Here is a 26,368-nt window from a genome sequence, read left to right on the forward strand (position 1 = left end):
GAAGGCAGCTTTTTTTCCATTGAAGTCAGTGCCATTCATGCAGCTATTCTTCATGCCATGGAAGAGGCCTGCTTTTGCTCCTCCTGCTCTTGTTCACCATCTCCCATCAGTGGCTGCCGTTTTTTAAGTTCTCGATGGTATTTTGCCATCAAGGAAGCATAGATGCAACCATATGCCCCAGCCACCACCATCATGATGCAAACAATGCCACATAAGACCCCAGCAACGATAACAGTTCCAATGGCTCGCCTGACGCTGACTGGACGGTAGCGTTGTCTGATGCAGTCTGAGGGATGAAAGTAATGTGGCCTTGGGGTACTGACCTCTTGTTTTACACAGGGAGGGCTAGTGACTACCTTTCCACTTTCTGAGGATTTGTTTTCATCCTCCAGTTGGATACAATAGTTGAACATCTCTATGGGAACTACTCTGAGATCTTTCCCACGGAGGTCTTTCGGCAAAGAACATTCAATTCCATCAAGTTTTCCACCTGATTTTAAGACAGAGTAATCAGTTAATAAGAGCTTGTAGCATTCTACCACTTAATACAATACACAGTATCTTACCAATATCACCATTTCCTCGAACAGGTAATGTTTGTATTTGTTGAGCGAGTATTAGTAGCCCTCTTTTATTTAACATTTTCTCCTCTCTTTAACTGCCTCTCATCATATTTTGTTTCTTGATTGTAGGGAGGATACTGTAGGGTCAACTGTGCACTTGCCGTAGGAGACAACACTCATAGGGAATGCAACATGTGAAATCACTGGCACACAGCCTGTCATTTTCAACCACATTTTCCATGATTTTAATAGGAGGAAAATCATTGGCTTTATACCAGTTATTTCCCATGTTCAATGTGAGTTCCCTTCCTCCCTGCAAGCAGAGGTTCAGTCTTTACAGTTGAACCAAATGTTGTTCTGGTCCAATATTTATTAACGTGTGTTTTCTGCAGGAATCACCAGATAGAGCAAAAGCAACTGTAATGCACTAAAATATCCCAAGGTACTTTTACAGTAGCATTATCAAAAAGAATTCAATACCAAGCCACCTTAGCAGATATTAGAAATTTTTAAGGAGTGTCTTAAAGAAGTAGAGAGAGGTAACAAAGCAGAGAGGTTTAGGGAGACCATTCCAGAGCTTAGGGTCTTGACAGCTGAAAGCATGGTCACCAATAGTGCAGTGAAGGAGAAGCTTAAGGAGCCAGAATTAGAGGAATTTGAAAATAAAGATGCAAATTTTAAGGTCAAAGCATAGCTGGACCAGGAGCCAATGTAGGTCGATGAAAAATTAAGGTAACGGGTGAACAGGACTTAGTGCAAGCTAGGATACAGGCAACACAGTTTTAGATGAACTCAGATCTGTGGAGGCTTGCAAACTTCTGCTCCATCTGCAGCATCCATTACCTCCCATTGTCCTTGAATGTGTTGCCACCTTTGAAATCTATGCCCATCTTTTCCAGAACTCCATGTTTGAATCCCTCTAATCAGGTTTCTTCCCCGCCATTATTCTTATCAGAGTCACAAATGATATCCTATGTGATCGTGACAAAGATAAACTATTCTTCCGCATCCTTCTCAAACTGTCTATAGCCTTTGGCAGTATTGACCAGACCATCCTACTCCCATGCCTCTACAATGCCATCCAGCGGATTGGGACTGCACTTGCCTAGTTCCACTCTTTTCTATCCAGCCTCATCTATCCCGCTCCCACATAGTTACCTCTCATAACCCCCATGGATATTTGCTTGGGCCCTTACTATTTATATGCTGCCCTTCAGCTACATTATCCGAGTGTTAGCTTCCACACGTGTGCTGACAACACATAACTCCACACCACCTCTTCTCTCAACCCCACACTGTCTCTAACATATCAGACTGCTTGTATGACATCCAGTACTGGATGAGCAGAAATTCCCTCCATTAAATATTGGAAAGACTGAAGCCATTGTCTATGGACCCACCACTGTTCCCTAGCCACCAACTCCATCCCTCTCCTTGTAATTATCTGAGGCTGAACTAGGCTATTTGTAACCTTGGTATCATACTGTATTTGACTTTGAGAGGAGGATCTGACCACATATTCATACCCACCAAGGACCATCTATTTCCACCTCTGTAACATCGCCTGTCTCCACCGTTGACTCAACTCATCTGCTGCTGAAACCCTTATCCATACTTTTGTTGCTTCCAAACTTGACTATTCCAACACTCTTCTGGCTACATTCCACATTCCCACAATCTACCCTTCATAAACTTTGGGTCACCTAAATCTCTGCTATATGTGTCCTAGTTTATACCAATTCCTGTTCATGCACCTACTTGCATTGGTTCCCATTCCAACAATGCCTCTATTTTAAAATTCTCATCTTTGTTTTCAAATCTCTGCATGGCATTCCTATCCCTGTAATCTCCTCCAGCCCTGCAACCCTTCAAAATATGTGTACTCCTGCAATTCTGATTTCTTTAGTATCCCTGATTTTGATCACTTTTCATCATTGCTAGCTGCCAAGGCCCCAAGCTCTGGAATTCCCTCTGGGAATCTCTCTGCCACTCTACCCTGTTTTCCTCCTTTAAGATATTCCTTAAAACCTAAATGTTTGACCAAGCTTTTGGCCTCTGCCCTAATATCTTCTTATGTGGCTCAGTGTCAAAATTTTTTGATAATGTTCCTGTGAAATGCGTTGGGATGTTTTACTATGTTAAAGGTGCCATATAAATCCAGGCAATTGGGTAATTAGCCCATGAGGAACTATTGCACCTCTCTCTGTTAGAGAGACTAGTGGTTAGATAGACTGAGCATCACCACTCCAGTCAAGCATGGGGCAAGGCAAGGAGGTCACCCTACATGAACTACCACAGCCGGCATGGAGATTGAACCTGTGCTGTTGGCATCGTTCTGCACCACACTCCAGTCATCTAGCTAACTGATACATCCAAGTTGTTGGTGTTACTGTGGAAGTGTGGATGCTTGTCAGGAAACCATTGAAATTGTCAAGCCTAAGGATAACAATGGCATAGATGATGGCTTTAACAGCAAATGAGCTGAGGCAACTGCAGAGATGAATGATGCTATGAAGGTGGAAGGTGAAGATGGAATGGATATGGGCAGAGGTTCATCTCCGAGTCAAATAAGATACCAGTGTTACAAACAGTCTGTTTCAGCTCTAGACAGTCGCTGGGTCAAGGGATGGAGTTTGTGTCTAGGGAACAGAGTTTGTGGCAGGGATTGAAGACAAAATGATATTCTTTTTAATATTTATTTAGTAATCACAAGAACTCCGGCTGATGTACCCTAGCGAGAGCCACAGAGACTTTTTTAAAATTTATTCATGGATGTGAACATTGCTGGTTAGGGACTATTGGGTATTTAAGAGTGTTTATTGAGCATTTAAAAGTCAACCACAGTGCTGTGGGTCTGGAGTCACATGTAGGCCAGACCAGATGAGAACAGAAGATTTCCTTCCCTAAAGGACATTTGCAGAGCCAGATGGGTTTTTACAATAATTGACAATGGTTTCATGGTCACCATTAGACTTTTAATTCCAGTTTTTTTTAATTGAATTCAAATTCCACCATTTGCCATGGTAGGATTCAAACCCAGGTCTCCAGAGAATTATCCTGGATTACTAGTCCTTGAACAATAACACTAGGCCATTGCTTCCCATTATGTGTACATAATTGCAAGAGTTTGCTCTACTGACCTTTGTAGAGAAACCACTCCATCCAGTGTTTGAAGTCCCTCAGGCTGCAGTCACACTCCCAAGGATTCCCACCCAGTTGTAACTGCCGAAGGAGTTCAAGTGGCTCAAAGGCCTCCCTTTCAAGATTTGGCATCCTATTGTCTTCCAGATTCAACCATGTCAAGTTCTGCATTTCGTCAAATATGAGCAGTGGAATCTGAGAGAGGCCATTAACAGAAAGGTCTAACCTCTGCAAGTTGGTGGTCTTATAGAAGATACTTTTATCCAGGCTTCGAATGCTGTTATTCCTTAAGTTGAGGTCAGTCAGGTTCCTGATATAGTCAAATACATTGGATGGTAATTGGTCCAGGTAGTTGTTGGACAGGTCCAGTTTCTCCAATGTGGTGAAATTAATGAATGTCAGGGCCTGCAAGTTGCTGAGTTTATTGTTGCTGAGTGAGAGAAATTTGATGTTTGATGGAATGTCTGTTGGGATGGTCACCAGGCCTAGATTGCTGCAATCCACTTCAGAGTTTTTACAAGAACAGTGTGTGGGACATGCCAACATGGCTTCAGCAATAGCCAGCAGCACAAAAAATAAGCAGAAAGTACCTGTAGAGAAAAAAAACATATATCAGAAGGTTCAACAGTTGTGGATGCATGGATATGCTGTCTCACTACTGAAAGATGAATTTGAGGGAATTCTTTCACATCTTTGAACACCAGCCAACCACAGTGGGCATGTCCATCTCACTTGCCTTGGTCCAAGAACAGGACTAGGAAGTTTTTGGAACTGATAAGGGTGAACATTGCAGAGGATAAATATAGTAGCTGAAGGAACAGTTGCTGCAAATGGATCACAAGGAGCAGGGGAAAACTAATGTAATTTTTATACTAGTAGTAAACTAGAGTAGTGTTATTTCTGGTGATTATCAACAATTTTATAATAGAGGAGTAATATTCCTTCAAATTGCAATATGTCAAGGCCAGTACTGAAGCTACAATGGGATGTAATACAAGAGAACAGACTGGAGAGGGGACAGATATTAAATAGCGCTTGACTCTCTTAGATGGGGACATCTTGTACATTCTTTCCTGTAACAGTATCAAGGGAGTAGGGAAATGTGAAACCACAGACTGCCCAGATTTCCTGGATAGTACCATTCAAAAAGAAAACAGAGAAACCTAGAAAAGCCACAGAAAAATAAACAATAAAAAAAGCCCTGTTTCACTTAAAAACTCTTTCCATTTGCCTTTACCACATAATTGAGCAGAGCTAAAACTGGGAGGCTCTTCTACCCAAAGATAGGAAATTTTTCTGGCTCTCATTGACATGCAGTATATATCCATAATGGAACTCTCACTGAATTTGCACTAAGCTCCATCACAGATTCACATGTGGGAAGAGGAGAGAAATTTATGTAAACACTAGGTGAGATTGTGGGATACCTAATTTCCAAATCTTGTAAGATCAAATCATGCCAATGAGAATAAGCTTGCGTATCCAAACCTATCATGGGACAGTGACACTATTTCTAATAGTTATGAATAGTAATAACAAAGAGAATAGTGAACAGTTTTATAATACAGAGTAATGCCATTTATGAAATGCATTAATGATTTACAAGAGTTTGGTGTTATTCTTGGCAAACATTAACTGTTATGTATCAGGAGACAGTGCTATTTCTGACAGGGATTAGAAGTTTTATAATACTGTTATTGAAAATTGCTGAAAAATGAAACCTGTTCTTGAAGCATTTCGTCTTGCACTCATCAGGATAAATGCAAGAATGCCAAATTTCAAATGATCACAACAAATTATATTACAGGAGAAAAGGGTACAGATTGATTGGCAAGTCAAATTTGATTGGCCAAGTGTTGCCAGTGAGATAGCAATGGGGAACAATGAACTCCCCAAACTCCTGGATAATTCAAAAAAGGCATAAGGTTTGAACATTCTTTTTGTCTGCAGAGAATGGGTCCCTGCATATTAATGTATGTTACTTCTAGCCAGCATAAATGAGCCATGTTATGAGCTCAACTGATTATCCAGAAGTGGGAGTGCTTCTCCCCAGGTCTCTCACTCTTGCCCGAGGTCCCACTATGGAATCTGAGGGGCTACAGTGAGGTGAGCTCCATCAAGGACAGGAGGAAGAGGACCGTGTCTCCAACCAAGCAGGTGTGGATCGAAGTGGCCAAGGAGGTAAGCAGCAGGAATGTGGTCCCTCCTAACTTGGAACAGTGTATCAGGAAAATCCAGGACCTCAGACAGATGAGTGGCATATAACTTTCAGGTGCCAATCCCCACATTCTGATTTTCCCAACATTCCTTTGTACAGCACTCCTCAGGTCAACACATCTCGCAATTCACTCATTTCTCTCTTTGCAGACACCTTACATCTCCATCTCAACACTCGCACTCACCCAAAACCTATTTCCCTCTCACATCCATGCCTCACAGTCACCCACCACAAATGTTGTCCTTTTCTCCTCTCCATACAAGCTATGATGAACACATACACACCTCTCTGCTTTCTCTTCTTGTAGAATATGGCACACAGCCTCAGGGAGAGGCCAAGACCCAGAGAGGGGGTGGGGAGTTGGCCTTCCAGTGTGAGGCATGTCAGCCATTGGCAATGCATTCCCTCAACTAGGAAGGAGGTCTTGTTTCAGGAGTTTGCAGATTTCAGGTGCAGCTGCAAAAGCTGCTGCCTTGTCATGTTGAAGGTTGGAAACAATGAAGTGCAGCTGAGGTGCGTAAAGTGTTAGACAAGTCAAGTGCCAAGAAGTTGGCAATCACATGTCGAACAGAGGAGAAGTGCTTTGAACAACAGTCCTTCAGGTGGCCATGGCTTGAGTTCTTCAGGTTCATGGATCAAAGGCTTCCTAGTTTGTCAGTTTCTCTGAAGAAGTCCACACCACTTTCCTGGGAGCCGGAGAGGTGGCGGACCTGCGAAGAAGCAGCCCGGAGTGGGAGCAGATAAATCATGACCGATATTTGAGGCCTACACTTACCTTGGGAGTGGGAAAGGCGCACCTCTCGGCGGCTAGGAACTGGCCCGCGCTGAGTTCGAAAGGAGAGTGAGAAAAACAAATAGTGACAGCACAGCAAAACCGTAAGTTCATTGGTTGGTAAGAAACTGCTCTTAGGGACTAAAAATATAAAAACAAAAAACTGCGGATGCTGGAAATCCAAAACAAAAACAGAATAACCTGGAAAAACTCAGCAGGTCTGGCAGCATCGGCGGAGAAGAAAAGAGTTGACATTTCGAGTCCTCATGATCCTTCAACAGAACTAGGTGAATCCAAGGAAGGGGTGAAATATAAGCTAGTTTAAGGTGTGTGGGGGGGGTGGGGGGTTGCGAGTTGGGTGGGAGGAGAGAAATGGAGCGGGGTGGTGTGGTTGTAGGGACAAGCAAGCAGTGATAGAAGCAGATCATCAAAAGATGTCACAGACAAAAGAACACATAGGTGTTGAAGTTGGTGATATATATCTAAACGAATGTGTTAATTAAGAATGGATGGTAGGGCACTTGAGGTATAGCTCTAGTGGGGGTGGGGGAGCAGAAAATATTTTAAAATCTTTTCTGCTCCCCCCACCCCCACTAGAGCTATACCTTGAGTGCCCTACCATCCATTCTTAAATAGCACATTCTTTTAGATAATATCACCAACTTCAACACCTCTGTGTTCTTTTGTTCTTTTGTCTGTGACATCTTTTGATAATCTGCTTCTATCACTGCTTGATTGTCCCTACAACCACACCACCCCCCCCAACCCACACACACACACACACACACCTTAAACCAGCTTATATTTCACCCCTTCCTTGGATTCACCTAGTTCTGTTGAAGGATCATGAAGACTCGAAACGTCAACTCTTTTCTTCTCCGCCGATGCTGCCAGACCTGCTGAGTTTTTCCAGGTAATTCTGTTTTTGCTCTTAGGGACTGTCTTTAAATTGCTGTAAATTAGAAAGGTGCATTATTTTTAAAGAAGTACCTATACTTGGATTTAAGTGAGAAACATCAGGAATAAGGGAAAGTCGGGGCAGCATGATAAAGTAATATAAGCAAACCAAAGTAAAATAAAGTTAGGACAAGGCAGGACAGCTTGGTCAAATGGAATGTGTGGCCTCTAATATGTGGGAAGTCATGGACATACTGGTGTTGTACATGTGCAAGAAGTGTTGCCAGCTGCAGAAAATTGAGCTCTAGGTTTCAGAGCTTGAGTGGCAGCTGGAGTCACTGTTGCTCATCTGTGAGGCTGAGAGCTATGTGGATAGCATATTCAGAGAGGTGGTCACACGCAATTTAGGAGCCAGGAGGCAGAAAGGGAATGGGTGACTGTCAGGCAATCCAAGAGAACCAGGCAGGGAGTGCAGAGGTCCACTGGGGTCCCACTCACAAGTTGGTTTTCTGTTTTGAAAGCTGGTAAGGGAGCTGGTTCCTCAAAGGAGTGCAGTCAGAGCCAAGTTTATTGCATCACAAGTGGCTCAGCTAAACAGGAGGGGAGGAATAAGAAAGGAAGAGCAATAGTGATAGGGAATTCATTAGTTAAGGGAACAGGCAGGCATTTCTGTGGCTGTAGATGTGACTCCACGATGGTATGGTGCCTCCCTGGTGCCAGGATCAAGGATATCACCGAGCGGCTACAGGACGTTCTTCTTGGGGGTGGGGGGAGTGAACAGGGCCACATTGGTAGCTGTGACTTAGGTAGGAAGGAGGGATGTGGTACTGCAATCATAATTTAGGGAGCTGGATTGAAAATTAGCAAGCAGGACCTCAAATGTAGTAATCTCCAGGTTACTCCCAGTGCCATTTGCTAGCAACTACAGAAATAGGAGGATAAGGCAAATGAATGCATGGCTGGAAAGATGGTGCAGGATGGAGAGCTTTAGATTCCTGGGACACTGGGACTGGCTCAGGAGAAGATGGCACCTGTATAAGCCGGGGAGGGCTTTAGATTCCTGGGACACTGGGACTGGCTCAGGGAAAGATGGCACCTGTACAAGCCGGATGGGTTGCACGTGAACAGAGCCGGGACTGAGTTCCTTGTGGGGTGTTTTGCTAGTGCTGTTGGAAGGGTTTTAAACTAATTTTGCAGGGACATGGGAAACAGGAGAGAACATTATAGAGGAATACCAGAATGCACAAAATACTAGGAGAGTCAGATAGCACAAGTATAAAGAATGGTGAGTTAATAAATGGAGTCAAAGTATGGAGAAAGTCATGAAGTCTAAATCAGGGTTAGAGTGCATGTAAGTGAATGCACGGAGTATAGTAAATAAGATTGGGGAGTTCCAGGCACAGATTGCCATGCCAAAATATGATGTTGTGGCTCAAGGAAGGGCAGGATTGGGTGTTAAATATTCCTGAGTACAAGGTGTTCAAAAAAGATAGGGAAGGAAGTAAAGGAGGAGGAGTGGCAGTATTGGTTAAGGAGAGTATTGCAATGCTAGAGAAAGTGGATGTCTCAGAGGGTTCAAGGACAGAATCAATTTGGCTAGAGCTGAGAAACAAAAAGGGTGCAATTATATTGCTCGGTGTAGTCTATAGGCCACCAATGGGTGGCAAGGATGTAGAGAAAGAAATCTGCAGGGAAATTACGGAGAAATGCAAACATTATAGATTAGTTACAATGGGGGACTTTAAGTACCTGAATGTAGACTGGGACAGCTGTAGTGTAAAGGATGGAAAGGGGCAAGAGTTCCTAGATTGTGTTTAGGAGAATTTTCTACAGTATATGTCCAGTCCAACAAGAAAGGACACACTGTTGGACCTGGTTCTTAGAAATTAGGTGGGCCAAAGAGGTCAAATGTCAATGGGGGAACATTTAGGAGACAGTGATCATTGTATCATAAGATTTAGGATGACAGTAGAAAAGGACAATAGGCAATTCAGAATAAGAATAATTAACTGGGGGAGAGCAGACCTCAATGGGATAAAAATGGAGATGGGCTGGATAGACAGGAACCAAAGGTTGGTGGGAAAAACTGTAGCTGAACAATGGGCTACCTTCAAAAAAGAAATGGTTCAGGCACAGTCAAGGTATATTCCCCCAAAAGGGAAAGGTAGGACAAACATATCCAGAGCTCCCTGGATAAAGGAGATAGAAATTAAGATAAAGAAGAAGTGTGCTTATGACAGGTGTCAGGTAGAAAATATGATTGAGAACCAAGCAGAATACAGAAAGTTAGAGGGAGTGATAAAGCAAATAAGAGAAGCAAAGAGGGATTATGAAAAAAGACAGGCAGCCAACGTAAAGGGGAATCCCAAAGTCTTCTATTGGCACATAAATAGTAAAAGAGTTGCAAAAGGAGGAGTAGGGCCAGTAGGGGATCAAAAAGGGGATTTACACATGGAAGCAGGGAGCATGGCTGAGGTGTTAAATGAAAACTTTGCATCTGTCTTTACCAAGGAAGCAGATGCCAGCCTGGCTATGGTGACAGAGGAGGAAACTCTGTCATTAGAAGGGTTCAAAATTGACAAGGAGTAAGTGTTGGGTAAACTGTCGGTACTTAAAGTTGACAAGGCACCGGGACCAGATGAGACGAATCTAAGGATATTGAAGGTAGTGAGAGGCATTGCAGGGACACTGGCCATAATCTTTCAGTCATCCCTAGACTCAGGGGAGATGCCAGAGGACTGGAGAATTGCAACCATTATGCCCTTGTTCAAAAAAGGTTGTAAGTATAAGCCCAGCAATTACAGACCAGTCAGTTTAACTTCAGCGCTGGGAGAACTTCTAGAAACAATTTTTTGTGATAGAATTAGCAGTCATATGGAAATATGTGGGTTGATCAGGAAGAGCTATCATGGATTTCTCAAGGGGAAATCATGTTTAACTAACTAGTTTTATGAACAGGTAGCAGAGAGGGTAAATGAGGGTAATTCTGTTGACCTGGTGTACATAGACTTCAAAAGGCATTCGATACAGTGTCACACAATAGATTTGTGAGAAAAGTTATAGCTCATGGAATAAAAGGGACAGTTACAACGTGGATACAAAATTGGCTGAGTAATAGGAAACAAAGAGTAATGATAATGGATGTTTTTCAGGCTGAAGGAAGGTTTGTAGTGAAATTCCCCAAGGGTTGGTATCGGCACCCTTGCTTTTCCTGATATATATTAATGATTTAGATCTTGGTGTGCTGGGGATAATTTCAAAGTTTGTGGACGATATGAAACTTGGAAGTATTATAAACTCTGAGGAGGACAGTGTAGAACTTCAGCAAGACATAGACAAGTTGATGAAGTGAGCAGGTAGGTGGCAGATGAAGTTCAATGTGGAGAAGTGTGAGGTGATGCATTTTGGTCGGAAGAACATGGAGAGACAATATAAAATAAAGGATACAATTCTTAAGGGGGTGCGGGAGAAGAGGGACCTGGATGTATACGTGCATAAATGATTGAAGGTGGCAGGGCAGGTGGAGAAAGCAGTTAATAAAACATATTGTATTCTGGGCTTTATTAATAAGGGCATAGAGCACAAGAGCAAGGAGGCTATTCTGAGTTTATATAAGACACTAGTTAGATTCAGCTGCAGTATTGTGTACAATTCTGGGTGCCACACTATAGGAAGGATGTGAATGCATTGGAAAGGGTACAGAAGAAGCTTTCAAGAATGGTTCCAGGAATGTGAAACTTCAGTTATGAAGATAGATTGAAGAGATTGGGACTGTTCTCCTTGGAGAGGAGAAGGCAAAGAGATGATTTCATAGAGGTGTTCAAAATGATGAGGGAGCTCCATAGAGTAGAAAGGGAGAAACTGTTCCTGCTCGTAAAAGGATCGAGAACAAAAGGGCACAGATTTAAAGTGATTTGCAAAAGAAACAAATGTGATGTAAAAGAAAACTTTTTCACACAGCCAGTGGTTTGAGTCTGGAATGCACTGCCTGTAAGTGTGGTGGAGTCAGGTTCAATCTTGGCATTCAAGAGGGTATTGGATCATTATTTGAATAGAAACAATGTGCAAGGGTACAGGGAAAAGGCAGGAGAATGGCACTAAGTCATAATGCTCATTTAGAAAGCTAGTTCAGACATGATGGGCTGAATGGCCTCCTACTGCACCATAAGAATTCTGTGATTCTGATATGCACTGCCTTCATGATCCTGGCAAGTTGCTGACATTTTGGGAAACAGGTGCCCTGGCTGGGAGGTTCAGGATTCAGGGCTAAAAGAGTTCTTAGTTTGCTTTTTAAGTCATTAATTACTTATGAATTGACCATAGAAAATAGGAACTCAAATTCATAAAGGAAAGACTCAAAACTGATATAACAGGGATTATTGTATGCAGAATATATCATGATTGCAGGAATTCCAGGAACGTTTTACAAAGACCTGACAAGTTGAATTTTATGAGCTGTTGGTTTTTTTGTTCTTGTGATTTGTGATATTACCCAAATCTCTCAAATTTGTCACAGATGGCTGTTCTTGCCATGTAACCCAACTTTTCACTGTTTTGTAAATTATAATTTAAGCAATAAAACAAGAAGGTTTGGGTTCCTGGTGGCTGTAGGCTGTGTTTTGTCAGTTTATTAATGTCACATATTGCAGAGAGTGGGTGGTTGAATCTTTGACTAATCCAACAACCAAAGGTTACCTATCTCTATGTTTTGTCAAGAAGTTAGGTCTGCTCTTTAGAGCTGTTTGTTGTGACTAACGTTGGTATGCTCTTGATATGTAGAATACCAAAAAATCCCAAGGAACAAAGAAGCATTTGGAATAGAATTGATGCTTCCATTCAGAGTATCTAGGCCAGCGTTGCTCATGACTTTTAATTCTTACTTTTGAGATTCTGGTATTTAAAGGGCAATTTTAACCCAACCTGCTAGGCAGGAGTTAAATTTACATCGGGTGCCTTCACATTTTTCTTGCCCCCACCTCAACACCCCTGTAGTCCTGTTTCTGAAGCATCCCAGGCATCGATCCCAGGCAAGCGACACCTCTGATGTCCCGCAGTATCTACAACTCAGACTCCAGCTCAGCAACTCTAAGCTTAGGTTCCTTGAGATGCAAACACTTACTGCAGATCTGGTTGTCCCTCACAAATTTTGCCACAATTGTCCACAGGTTGCAGTTGTGGCCCTTAATGTATTTAATGTATTAAAGTATTACTTGCTCCAGTTTAAGTTATAGGTAGATTAAATTAAATATTTACCTGTAACTCAAATCTATTTTTGATAGAGACTGCTGCTGCTGCTCTTCCTCCTCTAAACGTAAACATTACCACAATGCAATATTGTGCAATATACAGTGGACAATGACAGTGCATGCCCTTCTGTGTGGGGCATATAGCAGGAAGCCCCTCCCCCTCCCACCCCATCTAAAGCTTTGCTTAAGCATTCAGTCTGCCTGGTAAAGCCCTCCTGCACAGCTCCTCAGTTTAGTCCAAGAAGGAGAACCTTGGTCTATAGACCTTTGTGCTACATACGGCCTCCAGTCCACAGTCGTCCACAGCTGTTGTCTTTGGAGAAGCCCAGGTACTGGTGTTGCTGAGACTGCTGCTGCTCCTTCTCCTTCAACTTCTCACTCCAATCCCTAGGTGCCTAAACTCCTAAGCAACTCCTGCTTCGTCTGGCTAAAGCAAAACTTAGGAACCTAGGGCCACAACTGCAGTCCGTGGACAATTGTGGCAAAATTTGTGATCCCGGACAACCAGATCTACAGTAAGTGTTTGCATCTCAAGGAACCTAATCTTAGAGTTGCTGAGCTGGAGTCTGAGTTGCAGAGACTGTGGGACATCAGAGAGAGAGGAATGTTACTAGGACACTTCGCTCCAGGAGGCAGTCATGCCCCTAAGGTTAGAAAGTGATACAGGGCTGGTTAGTGGTCTGGACCAGGAGAATTTAACTGTGAGTTGGGCAGGTAAATGGACCCCAGGTGCAGTGCTGGAGGAGTCTCAGTCTTTGCCCTTCTCCAACAGGTACATACAAGGTTCTTGATGTCTGTCAGATATAAAGTGATAAGGACAAAGTCTGCAAGGTGGATGAGCAAATTGAACATGACACTGTGATGTAGGTGGCCATTCAAGCAGGGAGAGTGAAAATAAATGTGGTTGTGGTTGGGGACAATATAGTCAGAGGGATAGATATTGTCCTCTGCAGCTGGAACTGGGAGTTCCAAAGGTTGTGTGGCTGCCTGGTCCCAGTATTAAAGACATCTCATTGTTGGGGAGGAGCTTGGAGTGAGAATCCTTGAAGGATTCAGTTGTTGAGGCCTACCTAGGAACCAATAACATAAGAATGAGGTTCTGTTGTGGGAGTTTGGGGATCTAGGGTCCAAATTAATAAGCAGAAACTTGAAAGGGAATATTCTCTGGATTATTACCTGAGTCACGGGCAAAATGGCTTAGGACCAAACATATCAGGGAGTTGAGTGTGTGTCTCAAAGAGTGGTATGGGAGACAGGAGTTTTCATTTATGGGGTTCTGATACCAGTACTCAGGAAAAAGGGGGTTGATCCATTGTGACACCTCCACGAAAACTGGGCTGGGACCAGTGTCCTGGAGAATTGAATGACAATGGCTGCAAATGGGTCATTAAATTAAAAACAATGGGGCTGTGGTGGTGGTGATTGAGTGGCGAGGAGAGTGCTCAAGAATAAAATTAAAATTAAATGTTCTTTATCTGAATATGTGAAGCATTTGTAACAAGATAAACAAATTAATGGCATGAACAGAGATAAATAGATTTGACCTAATAGCCATTACAGAGATATGGTTGCTTGGTGACCAAGGTTAGAACTAAATATTCCAGAGTACTTATATGTCAAAAATACAGACAAAATGGAAAAGGAATGGGCTAACCCTGATAATAAAGGATGATATAAGGATAGTAGTGACAAGGAATTTGGCTTAGAAGAACAGGAATAGAATCAGTATGCATGGGGATAAGAAATAACAAGGGGCAGAAAACACTGATGGGAGTGTTTTATAGATCCCCTGCTGTTGGACAGAACATTAATCAAGAAATAAAAGGAATTTGTGACAAAAGCAATGCAATAACTATAGGAGAGTTTAATCTTCATATAGACTGGACAAATCAAATTCGCAAAGTAATTTAGAGGAGGAGTTCCTGGAATGCATTTGAGGCCATTTCTTAGAATAATACATCATGGAAGTGATCAGGGAAGAGGCTATCTTAGATCTTGCCTTGTGTAATGAGACATGGTTAATTAATAATCTCAAAGTAAGAGATCCTTTGGGGAAGAGTAATCATAATATGTGGAATTTTACATTGAGTTTGAGAATGACATAGATAAGTCTGAAACTAGAATATTAAACTTAAATGAAGCTAATTATACAGGTATGATTGAGGGAAGAGTTGGTTAAGGTAGATTGGGAAATTACATTAAAAGGTATGGCACTAGATAAGCAGTAGTGGACATTTTTAAAAATATTTCAGAATTCTCAATAAATATACCTCCCTTTGAGAAATAAATTCCCCACCAGAAAAGTGAACAAAAGAGGCTAGCTAAAGAGGCTCAGGATAGTATTAAATTAAAAGAAAGGCTTATAATATCACAAAGAATAGTAAGCCTGAGGATTGGGAAAGTTTTTGAACCCAGTGAAGGATGCCCAAAAAATCGATGAAGTGAGAAGAAATGGAACATGAGAGTAAATTAACAAGAAACATAAAAACAGATTGCAAGAATTTCTACAAACATTTATAAAGGAAGATAGTAGTGAAAGTAAAGGTGGGCCTACTGGAGGCTGAAGCAGGAAAAACTATAATGGGGAATCAGGAATACAGGTGGGAGTAGCTTATAAGCCAAGATGTTAAACAAATATTTTATGTCTGCCTTTAAAGTATAAGACATGAAGGACTTATCAGAAATAATAGGAAATTATGGGTCTAATGAGAGTGAGGAATTTAAAGGAATGAATATTAGCAAAGCAAATTTTCTGGAGAAATTAATTGGACTAAAAGTTGATAAGTTCCTAGGATCTGATAGCTTACATCCTAGGGTTCTAAAAGAGGTAGTTATAGAAATAGTAGATGTGCTGGTTGTGATCTTCCAATATTCCTGAGATTCTGGAACAGTCCTGGTGGATTGGAAAGTAATGCCACACCACTATTCAAGAAATAAGGGACAGAGAAAACAGAGAACCTCAAACCAGCTAGCCTGATATTAGTTAACAGGAAAATGCTGAAATAAGTGAGCATTTCCTACTTTTCCTATTTATCTTATCTAAACTAGGGAATTTCAATAGGTGTAGGCAGAAAATAAGCTCATACAAAACTAGATGCATTAATTAAAATAATTAAGAAAATAAATAATAAATTAGTTAATTAAAATGCAATAATCTTGGCTAGGCAGGTGATGTGTTGCAGTTGCAGTATGTGGGACACATGGGTGCCAGTCTGATCCAAGGTGACCATGTCTGCGGTAAGTGTCCGCGGCTCATGGAACTTCGGCTCAGAGTCATTGAGCTGAATTTTTCTGTCGGAGAGCAGGGGGCGGGGCCCACTTTCTGATACGCAAAATGACGCGAGATGACGTCGTGGAGAACCCCTGATGTCATCCTGCCCCATTTAAATATTCAGGAAGGCGGGGACACAGCGAGATCAGCTGTCCACCCACCGACCTATCAATGGCCAATTGAGGCCATTGATAGGATCACTAAAACAATTAAAGGACCTGCCCGTCCAACCTTAAGGTTGGTGGGCAGGCCAGGAGTCCTGGCGGGAATGAGAAAACATGAAAACTCAACCATTGGTGGGATGAGGTTTCATGTAGGGCTTTAAAAAGCTGAATAAAGTTTTAATGAAATTTATTAACATGTCCCATCTCGTGTGACATTGTTACATGAGGGGGACATGTTAAGGATTTTTGTTTCTATTTTTCATGTTTATACAACTGTCAGTGATCTTCCTGAGGCAGCACTTAGCCTCAGGGAGATGTGCGCTCTTTCATGCGCATGCGCAAAAGAGCACATTCTCGCATTTGGGGAATTCCCCCTCCCCACCCCCCCCCTCCGCCCCCCCCAGCACAGGAAGCACATAGTGCTTTCCGCCGGGCGTCACACTGGGTGGGCCTTAATTGGCCCGCCCATGTAAAATGGCGGCGGGGCCTGCTTCTTCGGCGGGGATCGGCTCCCCACTTGCTGGAGATTGGGTCGGGCCCCCCCGCCCAACAGGCAGATAATTCTGCCCATTTAGTGCAGGCTGATCCACAGACTCTGTGATGCATCAGAGAGGATGCATCCAGGACATTTTGTTCCAAAAGGCAGACACACCCACTCAGCTAACGTCATCTTATTTGGCCCGTGATCAGGGACAGAAAGGTGTGAATGCAAGTGAGGCAGTGGACCCAGAAGGTAGAAGTGGAGGAGCCTCGGCCCTTGTAATTGTCCAACAGATTTGAGGTTCTTACACCTCGTATGGGTGAGGGTGCAGACTGTAGGGTGGGTGAGTGAAATCACCATGGCACCGTGGTAGAGGAAACCTTTCAAGGTGGGGGAGTAAGTAGGAATTTATAGTCAAGGGAAAAGATACAGTTCTCTAGTCAACAGCAAGAATCCAAATGGCTTTGCCTACCTGATGCCAAGGTTCAGGACATCTGCTTTGGGCTGGAGAGGAATTTGCAGTGGGACGGAACAGATCCAGTTGTCCTGGTCCACGTAGGTACCAAAGACATAGATAGGACTAGGAAGGAGGCTCTGCATAGGGAGTATGAGCAGCTAGAGGCTCAGTTAAAAAGCAGAGTCTCAAGGGTAATAATTTCTGGATTATTACCTGAGCCATGAGCAAGTTGGCATAGGCTAAATAAGATTAGGGGATTGAATGTGTGGCTGAAAGATTGGTGTGGGAGAAATGGGTTTCGATTCATGGGACACTGGCACCAGTATTCGGGAAACTAAGAGCTGTACCATTGGAATGTTCTTCATCTGAACCGTGTCAGAACCAGTGTTCTGGTGAGTTGTATAACTAAGGTGATACAGAGAAATTAAATAGTGTGGGTGAGAGATTGCATGAGGGAAGATATGGTAAATTATAGGAAAAGGATAAGGCAAGAGAGCAAGGTAGAAACAAAGGTGATGACAACTAGAGTGTGGCAGGATGGGAAAGAGCATACAAACTTAAGAGTGTGACAGCAGACAAGGCCAGAGTTTGCAAAAATAGTAAAAAGACAGAATTAAAGGCACTCTGTATTTGAATGCCCATAGCATTCATAACAAAACAGATGAATTGTTAGCTCAAATAGAAATAAATATGTAAAACTTGGTAGCCATTGCAAAGACATGGCTGAAAGGTGACCAATGCTGGGTCCTGAATATTCAAGGATACTTGACATTTCGGAAGGACAAGAAGCTAGGAAAGGGCGGTGGAGTTGCTTTATTAATTAAGCAGGACATTAGTACGGTAGTAAGAGATGACATTGGTTCCGAAGCTCAATTTGTAGAATCAGTTTGGATAGAGATAAGATATATCAAAGGGAAGAAGTCAATTGTGGGAGCAGTTTATAAGCCCCCTAACAGTAACGACAATAGGATGGGGTATACAGAAAGGTATAATGGAAGCTTCTAAAAAAGGCACTGCAATTATCATAGGTGATCTTAATCTACATATAGATTGGACGAATTGGCAAAGGAAATCTGGAAGATGAATTTATAGAGTGTCTTCAGGGCATTTTCTGAGAGCAACATGTTCTTGAACCAACCAGGGAGTAGGCTATTCTAGATCTGGTAGTGTGCAGTGAGGCAGGTTTAATTAATGTCCTCACAGTAAAAGAGCCTCTAGATAACAGTGATCATAACATAATTGAATTTCACATTCAGCTTAAGGAAGAAAAGAAGGGGTCTAAGACTAGTGTTTTAAACTTGAATAAAGGCAATTACAGGGGCATGATTTGGAGCTAGCTAAAGTGAACTGGAGAAATAGATTAAGGCGTAGGTCAGTACAGATAAGAGTGGCAGACGTTTAAGAAGATATTTCATAACATTCATCAAAGACACATTCCAGTGAGAAAGAAAGATTCTTGAGACGAATGCACCATCCATGGCTAACTAAGGAAGTTAGAAATAGTATCAAATTGAAAGAAAATGCACACAAATCTGCAATAATTGGTGGTTGGTCAGAAGATTTAACAGAATTTTAAAAAACAGCAAAGAATGACTAACCAGTAATAAGGAGGGCGAAACTAGAATATGAGAGAAAGCTAGCTAGAAATATAAAATCAGGTAGTAAATGCATTGGTTTTAATTTTCCAAGATTCCCTTGATTTTGGAAAGGTCCTATCAGATTGGAAAGTAGCAAATATAACTCCTCTATTCAAGAAAGGAAGGAGACAGAAAGCAAATAACTACAGACCAGGCCAAAAATCGGTTTCATGACGTCATGAAGCCAGTTTGCGATTGTCCGCTCAGCCCATCAATGGCGGGCCGTGTTTCCCGCCATCGATCTTCGGGAACCTCATTGTAATACGTATGCATATCATTATAAAGCCAGTCCACCGGAATCATTTGCCCACCACCCCACTGGATTGTCTGCCCACATCAGCGTAATTGCACGCCAATGTGTTTCACAACAGCATTTATAAGGCATGCACTTAGCGAGCTGCACTTTGAGGTGAACTCAGAGGTGAGTGCACAGTAAAGTTGCGCAGCACTCACCAGTGTCGCCTGTTGGGGTGGGCAGGGGTGGGACAAGGGCTGCTTGTGGCTGAAGGCAGTGCACGAGCACATGCAAGGTGGGGGTGAGGGAAGCAGTCATGCATTAGGGAAACCTTACATAAAGTGACCGTTTCTCGCAGCTGAGATAGTTCAGATGCAGCCACATTGACGTGTGGAACAGGCTTCTCGCTTATCTGCCCACTCAAGCATTGCAGAGGCATGAAAGTGCCATCAAGTGCTACAGAGCTGTTCATCCCTCAGCCACAGACTGCAAACTAATGAGCATTTTAGTTGACTGTAGAACAATTGGATGACGGGGCAAGTTGTACAATCTCCTTGCAAAAGGTGGCCATGGAGCAGTCACTGGTGGAGGTGCTCACAACCTCTTGCAATTCCATCATCCTGGTTTGGACCGGTCTCCCCCACGGCTCAAGGAAACAGTGCAGTCTTCCAGTGTGGTTTAGGAGAATGCTTGTGCCTGAGCTGAGGGCACAGCATGCAGTCCAATGAGCAAACCTGCCACCAATCAGTCAGGTGCAGTGGGGTGGAGCTGGTTGGGGCTTCGGTCAGCCATGCAGTGACTAAACTCCGGCCATCCAAGTGCTGCCCAGCACTCTCCGGGATCTGTTAAAGGGCCTTCAAACTTAATCAAGAGAGGTTCTTAGAACACTGAAGCTAACTCATGCTCTCTCTCTTTCATCCTGCAGGAGGCGTACATCAGGATTGTGGTGCCTGGTGAACTAGCAGTATGCCTTGTGGTGAACAGAGAGCCAAGACGAAGGAGAAGAAGAGAGTGACTGAGGAGCCTGGCTGTGAAGAAGCAACACCCTCAGGAAGAAGGGGCTCCCGCACACGTTGCCAAAGAGCCACAGCGAGCCATTGCTGGTCAGCGCCATCTAGACCCAGAGTCTATCGATGCCCTTTCATTGCTGCAGATGACCAAGAATCAGTGTGGCCGAAGACTGTGCATGTCTAGGGAACTGCACAGTCACATCTGCGAGCTGCTGCAGGATTTGGCGTCACAGGGACATCCGCTGCCAGTGGCCGTGAAAGTGACCGCGGTGTTCAATTTTTACGCCAGGCTCTACATGTGACTTCTGTGGGATATCACAAGCCTCCACCCACAAATGCATCCATGATGTCACGATGCCATCCTCGTGAAGGCACACAACTTTGTGCATTTCACTCTGGCAGAGCCAGAATGCAAAAGCGATTGGATTTGCCAAGATCTCATGTTTCCCACAGGTGCAGGGTATGATCGACTGCACTTACGTGGAGCTCAGATCTCTGTGGCAACAAGCAATCAACTATGTCCCTTGATTTGTTAATTTAGTTTATTTATTTTGTAACAAAAGGGTTACATCTTCTTGGTTCACCTGGTGTGGAAGGAGGAGGACCTCCTTGTGAACCTGCTCCTGGGCCTGGCCAAGCTGGCCATTAACAGGTCCAGGAAGCGGGCGATCGAGGACGTTGTCCGGCCCAACTGTCTTCCTCTCTTTGTGGCTATGTTCACAGCTGGGTGCCCCTGGAGAGGGAGGTTGCAGTGTCTGCCGGCACTGTCAAAGCCTTCCAGGCTGGGTGGGCACCGTGGGGACTGGGGTGTTTTAAGGACCCCTTTGATCACATTTTGGTTTAATGTTTGTAAGTTTCCTTTATATTTTGTCTTTTGTTTTTGCAGCCTCTCTTTAAGGGGCTGCCTTTTAATTTGTTCCCTGATTTGTTAATTTAGTTTATTTGGCTTGACTTGAAAGAATTACATCTTCTTAACCTTCCTAACCCTGCCACTATGTCTTGGTGCTCCCCGGACATCCACAGTGTAGGTGAATGTAGCCTGCTGACTGCTATGCCCTGTCTGTGATGACCTTGACAGGCGTCCTTTAGAGGGCTGAGACCTAGAGGGCCCCAGCCTGCTTTCGTGGTCCTGCTGTGTGGCAGTGGCACCATCCTTGAACTGTAGAACTAGAGCTGCTGGGGTCACAGAGAAAGGGGATTAGGATGGGCTGGACACTCCCAGAGTCACCTGGGAGTATGGCCTCGGGATGTGCACCTGCTGATCCTCCTCACTATGGGTGCCAAAGGGCCCCTGGCTGACAACTTGAGTAGAAGGGGAAGCTAGAGTGAGATTGAGCTGTCCCACACACCTCTTGTATACACACTGCTGGAGGCCAACTATGGCGTTAGCGATGGAGTTCAGCCCGCACAGCGTGCAGGAGTGATGTCCTGAACCAAAGTCTTCATGGTGGCTGCCGTCCTACCAGTGTTGAACTCGGTGCATTGGCATGCTGGCACTGTCACCTCAGACTGAAGGAGGATGGAATCCTCCATCGTGCCTTGCAATCTGAGGAATGGAGCGGACATCCCTTCCTGATGTCCCCGAACGTGCCTTTGCAACTACAGCAGCTGAGACATGACCAAGTCCAGAGGCTCGTCACCTGATCTTTTTCTGAACTTGCCCCTTCTGGCATAAACCTTGCTGGGGTGGCCAGTTTTCTTGGGCAGTAGCACAGACTGGATGTTGGGCAGGACCCCACCCTGGACTATGGTGACCCCTCCCAGCAGCTTGTTGAGCTCCTCGTCATTGCAGATGGCGAGCTGCAGGTGACGGGAGATGATGTGGGTCTTCTTGTTGTCCCGGGCCACGTTGCAGGCCAGCTCGCAGATCTCAGCCGTCAGGTACTTGAGGACAGCAGCCAGGTAGATGGAGGCACCGGCCCCGACACACTCGGCATAGTGACCCTTGCATAACAGCCAGTGAATGCAACCGGCAGGAAACTGGAAACCAACTCTGGAGGAGCATGTCTTGGCCTTGGCGCGCCATTTCCCTTCAGTTTTACCATGACCAGATATCCTGTTGTTGCCCCTGTTGAAAATGTTCACCAATCATGACTCGGACTAGGCAAATTTCTGGCCTCCAACAGTCCTCCGAGTGCCGGGGACCGGGGAAGTCCCCGCCTCTGCCTGATGTGGATCAGAAAATGCGATTGTGATCCTGAGGCTACTCTAAAGCTAGTCCCACCGAGGTGTGTGTCTCTGCACTGGTGGAGGGTGTGGGTGTGTGCTGTGATGGGACTTCAAGGAGAGTGCCTTCAGATTCCCCTTCAGAGGTTTCTTCAGGGTGTGGTTGAAGGCCCTGGGTCGTGGAGAGATAATTAGTGCATAGCAGTGGCCTGTGACAGAGGACACATCACTCACAGCATGGTTGTCTGATGGATGTTGCACTGCTGGATCCTCATTTGGTAGAGCACTGCCGACCTCACCGTCAGTACAGGAACAGTCCAGATGCTCACCAGACAGCTGGATGGCTCTGTTTTCAAAGTCCATGAGGACTTTGATTTCAGGCATTCTTCCACCAGCTGGCGACCTCTCCCTCTTGTTGTGTGCCAGCTTGCCCTGCATGAATGAGGATGGAGAGAGTGAGCAGGACATCTGCCAGACCAGATGATAAATAAGCCTGGCGTGTGTGGGTGGTGAGTGGTCCCACGGACGGAATGAGGACAATGACGGTGTGTGTGAGAGAGTGAATGGTGATGTCCCCTGACCTGGCAGCGAGTGAGGGCCCTGAGGTTGTGTGATGGGCTTGTGAGTGTGTAAGTTGAGGGCGATGAGAAGAGTGACTTGCCCTGGCAGAATGAAAGAGATAATTTGCCCAAATGTGACACTGGGTAGCTGTTCTCCTTTGCAGGGCGTTGGAGCTGACCACCACTGCCACCACCTCCCAAGGTGGATTGGTGATGTTGCTGCCCATCCTGTAGCCAGAGCAGGGGTAGAGGACATCACAGCAGGCCTCCACTGCGTCCAAAAGGCACTGGACAGACACGTTGTTGAACCTGGGAACTGCAGTCTTTTTGTCTTTTGGGGCCACGTCTTCCATGCAGCAGTCCTGAGATGGAAGCACTAAGAGGTCTGCGCATGGCTGCACTTTAAACATCATGCCCAACGTGATGAAGGGGCAAGATGATGATGTGGCAGCCGACCCTCCATGGAAACAGCATGTTTCCCAGGAATGCATAAATAATGCAGCGTTTTTTGGGATGATGCAGTGTGGGAAGCTGCCATTGTGGCCAGCGGGTAAAACATTGTTTTTCCCACCCACTACCGCACTTAGTGCAAATCTGGGATGATTCTGCCCATTGGCATGGATAGAAGATTGGCTAGCTAACAGAAAACAGAGAGTAGGCAGAAATGGGTCTTTTTCTGGTCGGCAGGATGTGACAAGTGGTGTGCCACAGGGAACAGTACTGGAACCTTAACTTTTTACAATTTATATAAATGACTTGGATGAAGGGACCGAAGGTATGGTTGCTAAATTTGTTGATGACACAAAGGTAGGTAGGATGGTAAGATGTGAAGAGAACACAAGGAGGCTACAAACGGATATAGATAAATTATGTGAGTGGGCAAAAAGATCTGGCAAATGGAGTATAATGTGAGAAAGTGTCAAATAGTCCACTTTGGCAGGAAAAATAAAAAAAACATATTATCTAAATGGTGAGAGATTGTAGAGCTCTGAGATGTAGAGGGAACTAGGCTTCCGAGTGCATCAATCACAAAAAATTAGTATGCAAGCACAGCAAGTAATTAGGAAAACTATTAGCATGTTATCATTTATTGCGAGGGGAATTGAATTCAAAAGTAGGGTGCTTATGCTTCATTTATACAAAGCATTGGTGATAACACATCTGGAGTGTTGTGTACAGTATTGTATTATTTAAGGAAGGATGTAAATGCATTGGCAGCAGTTCAGAGAAAGTTTACTAAACTAATACCTGGACTGGACAGGTTGCCTTATGAGGAAAGGCTGGACAGACTAGGCTTGTATCTGCTGGAGTTTAGAAGAGTAAGAGGCGACCTGATTGCAAGATATAAGATCCTGAAGGGTCTTGACAGAGTCAACATGGAGAGAATATTTCCTCTTTTGGCAGAATCTAGTACAAGGGGCCACTGTTTAAAAATAAGGGGTCACCCATTCACCCATTTAGGACAGAGATAAGGAGAATTTTTTTTTTTCCTCAGGTGGTTGTGAGTCTTTGGAACTCTCTTCCTCAAAAGATGGTGGAAGCGGTGTCTTTGAATATTTTTAAGGCAGAGGTAGACAGATTCTTGATAAACAAGGGGGTGAAAGGCTATCAGGGATAGGAGGGAACATGGAGTTGAGATTACAAGCGGATCAGCCATGATCTTATTGAATGGTGAAGTGGCTCGAAGGGCTGAGTGGCCTATTCCTTTTCCTAATTCATATGTTTGTATGTATGCTATGTATGTTCATTTGGATGAATCACTTCTCACTAATTAGATATAAGTACAACAAGGAACCAGGCTGTGTTGGCAGAGAAACATTCAGTAATACACTGACAATCTGAACCTTTTCTGGGCCCTATCCAGTCCAATCAATCAATCTATTTCCAGTATTTTTTCTGAAATGCATCCCTCATTCTTTTTACAGAATTTTGTATGATTTATTCTCTTTTTAAATTCTTTTAGACTTCAAACATTAGAATTACATTAGAACTGAAGAGGTTAAGAGCAATTTGAAAAGCCGATCAAAGCATTGAGACGGTAAATGATAATGATTTTTTTTTTTCATGAGTCCATGAATTTGGAGAAAAGGGATCTAAATTTAGAATTAATGTTAGAAGCATGTAGGGGAGCTAAAAGCTGTCGTATAAGTGTCTAGCACATATTGGGTTCATGTGGGACTGAGAACAGTACTGCTCACAAAGGGATGTAAGAGAGCACATGACCTGCAGGGTCAGTCTAAGGTTGGACAGAGTTGTGTGTACCAGCAAGCAAGGAGACAGCTCCTGGTTTTTACCCTTACTGTATATTTGTAAATAGTTCCAAGAAAAAGGCTTCAAGTTAACCTACGTATGACTACAAATACATCTTCAGACCTACCGAACTGTAACCAACGCCCTACAACAAAAGGAACTTTTTCGGAATTGCAATATGGAATGGTTTAAGCTAATCAACTATCGAAGCTGAGTCAATCGTAAAATTAAGAGAGAATTTGAGGGAGGAGTGACATTTGAACAAACCAGAGCAGAAAATTGGCACTAGAATACATAGTTCAAATGTGGAGCATGCATCGGTATAGATGTGATGAGAACAATGATTTCCTTCTGTGCTAAAATTGTTTTCTATTCCTTTTGTCTGCTCCTGTCTTCATCATTCCCAATACCTCTAACATACCATTACAAGCAACAATAGGAGTAATCAAACAGGATAATCAATACTCACATGTGCAGGAGGTCTTCCTCCCCTGCTTCACAATTGCATTTGTCACAGGTTCCATATTTAATATGGTATCTTGACTTCCACTCTTAGAGTTGTTGGTTTGTGTTGTGTGCCCAACGTTCTGTAGAATAGGAATCGCAGTAGTGTCCAATGTCACAGCTCAGTGATAAAACCAGTGCTTTGATCTCTAAAACTAGAAGAAGACATTGTGTTGATTATTTTTAAATAGACTTTGCTATCTATAAGCAGCTATGTAATTGAATCAGTTAGTTGCGTAAGTTGCATAGCATTTGCCCAGCTCAGAAGACATTGACACAGTAAAATTGCAATTATGAATGCCTGTCCCATCTCTTTGTGTCTTGACACGTACAAGTTGTGTTATGCAAAATCACCAGTGCTGAACCACAGGTTCCAAGTAACTGATCTCAGCCATGTCAGCAAAAGGAGGTGGTTCCTCATGTGTGAATTTCCACCTCAATATGGTCTGCTCATGCCTACCTTGCAGTAGTAAATTATAAAGCACCATTGGCAGACGTTTGGGATTGGTGTGTGCTGTATAAACCAAGCCAAGGGAGAGGAGGTAAAAAAATAACTTAAAATGGAAAATAAATTATTTCCTTTTGAAAATCGATTTTAAAAGCCCAAGAAGACACCTTTGCTCAGCAACACAGGGCTGGATTTTATGGGGGTGCAAACATCTCACCACCCTGCACCCATCACCCCCCCCCAAAAAAATAGCCAATGCACTGCAGCCATATGGTGCTGCCAGTTTGCTAAACTAGGTGATACTGAGACTTCCACCCCACAGTGGAAGGAAGTCCCGCTCTCAAATTT

The 26,368-nt window shown here is 43.7% G+C and overlaps 2 protein-coding genes across 2 annotated transcripts in view; one reads left to right on the plus strand and one right to left on the minus strand.

Annotated features, from left to right (window-relative positions):
• The window catches only part of cacna2d4a (calcium channel, voltage-dependent, alpha 2/delta subunit 4a), a 709,103-nt gene that overhangs the window by 423,877 nt on the left and 258,858 nt on the right, over positions 1–26,368 (plus strand). The window lies entirely within an intron of this gene.
• On the minus strand, positions 51–25,642 carry lrtm2a (leucine-rich repeats and transmembrane domains 2a). The gene is made up of 3 exons (XM_041215347.1): positions 25,538–25,642; positions 3,704–4,294; positions 51–490 (listed from the first exon to the last, which is right to left on the minus strand). Exons 1-3 carry the CDS (start codon positions 25,590–25,592, stop codon positions 51–53), a joined length of 1,086 nt encoding a protein of 361 aa, XP_041071281.1. The 5' UTR covers positions 25,593–25,642.

Source organism: Carcharodon carcharias, chromosome 21 (genome assembly GCF_017639515.1).
Source record: "Carcharodon carcharias isolate sCarCar2 chromosome 21, sCarCar2.pri, whole genome shotgun sequence".
Taxonomy (NCBI): domain Eukaryota; kingdom Metazoa; phylum Chordata; class Chondrichthyes; order Lamniformes; family Lamnidae; genus Carcharodon; species Carcharodon carcharias.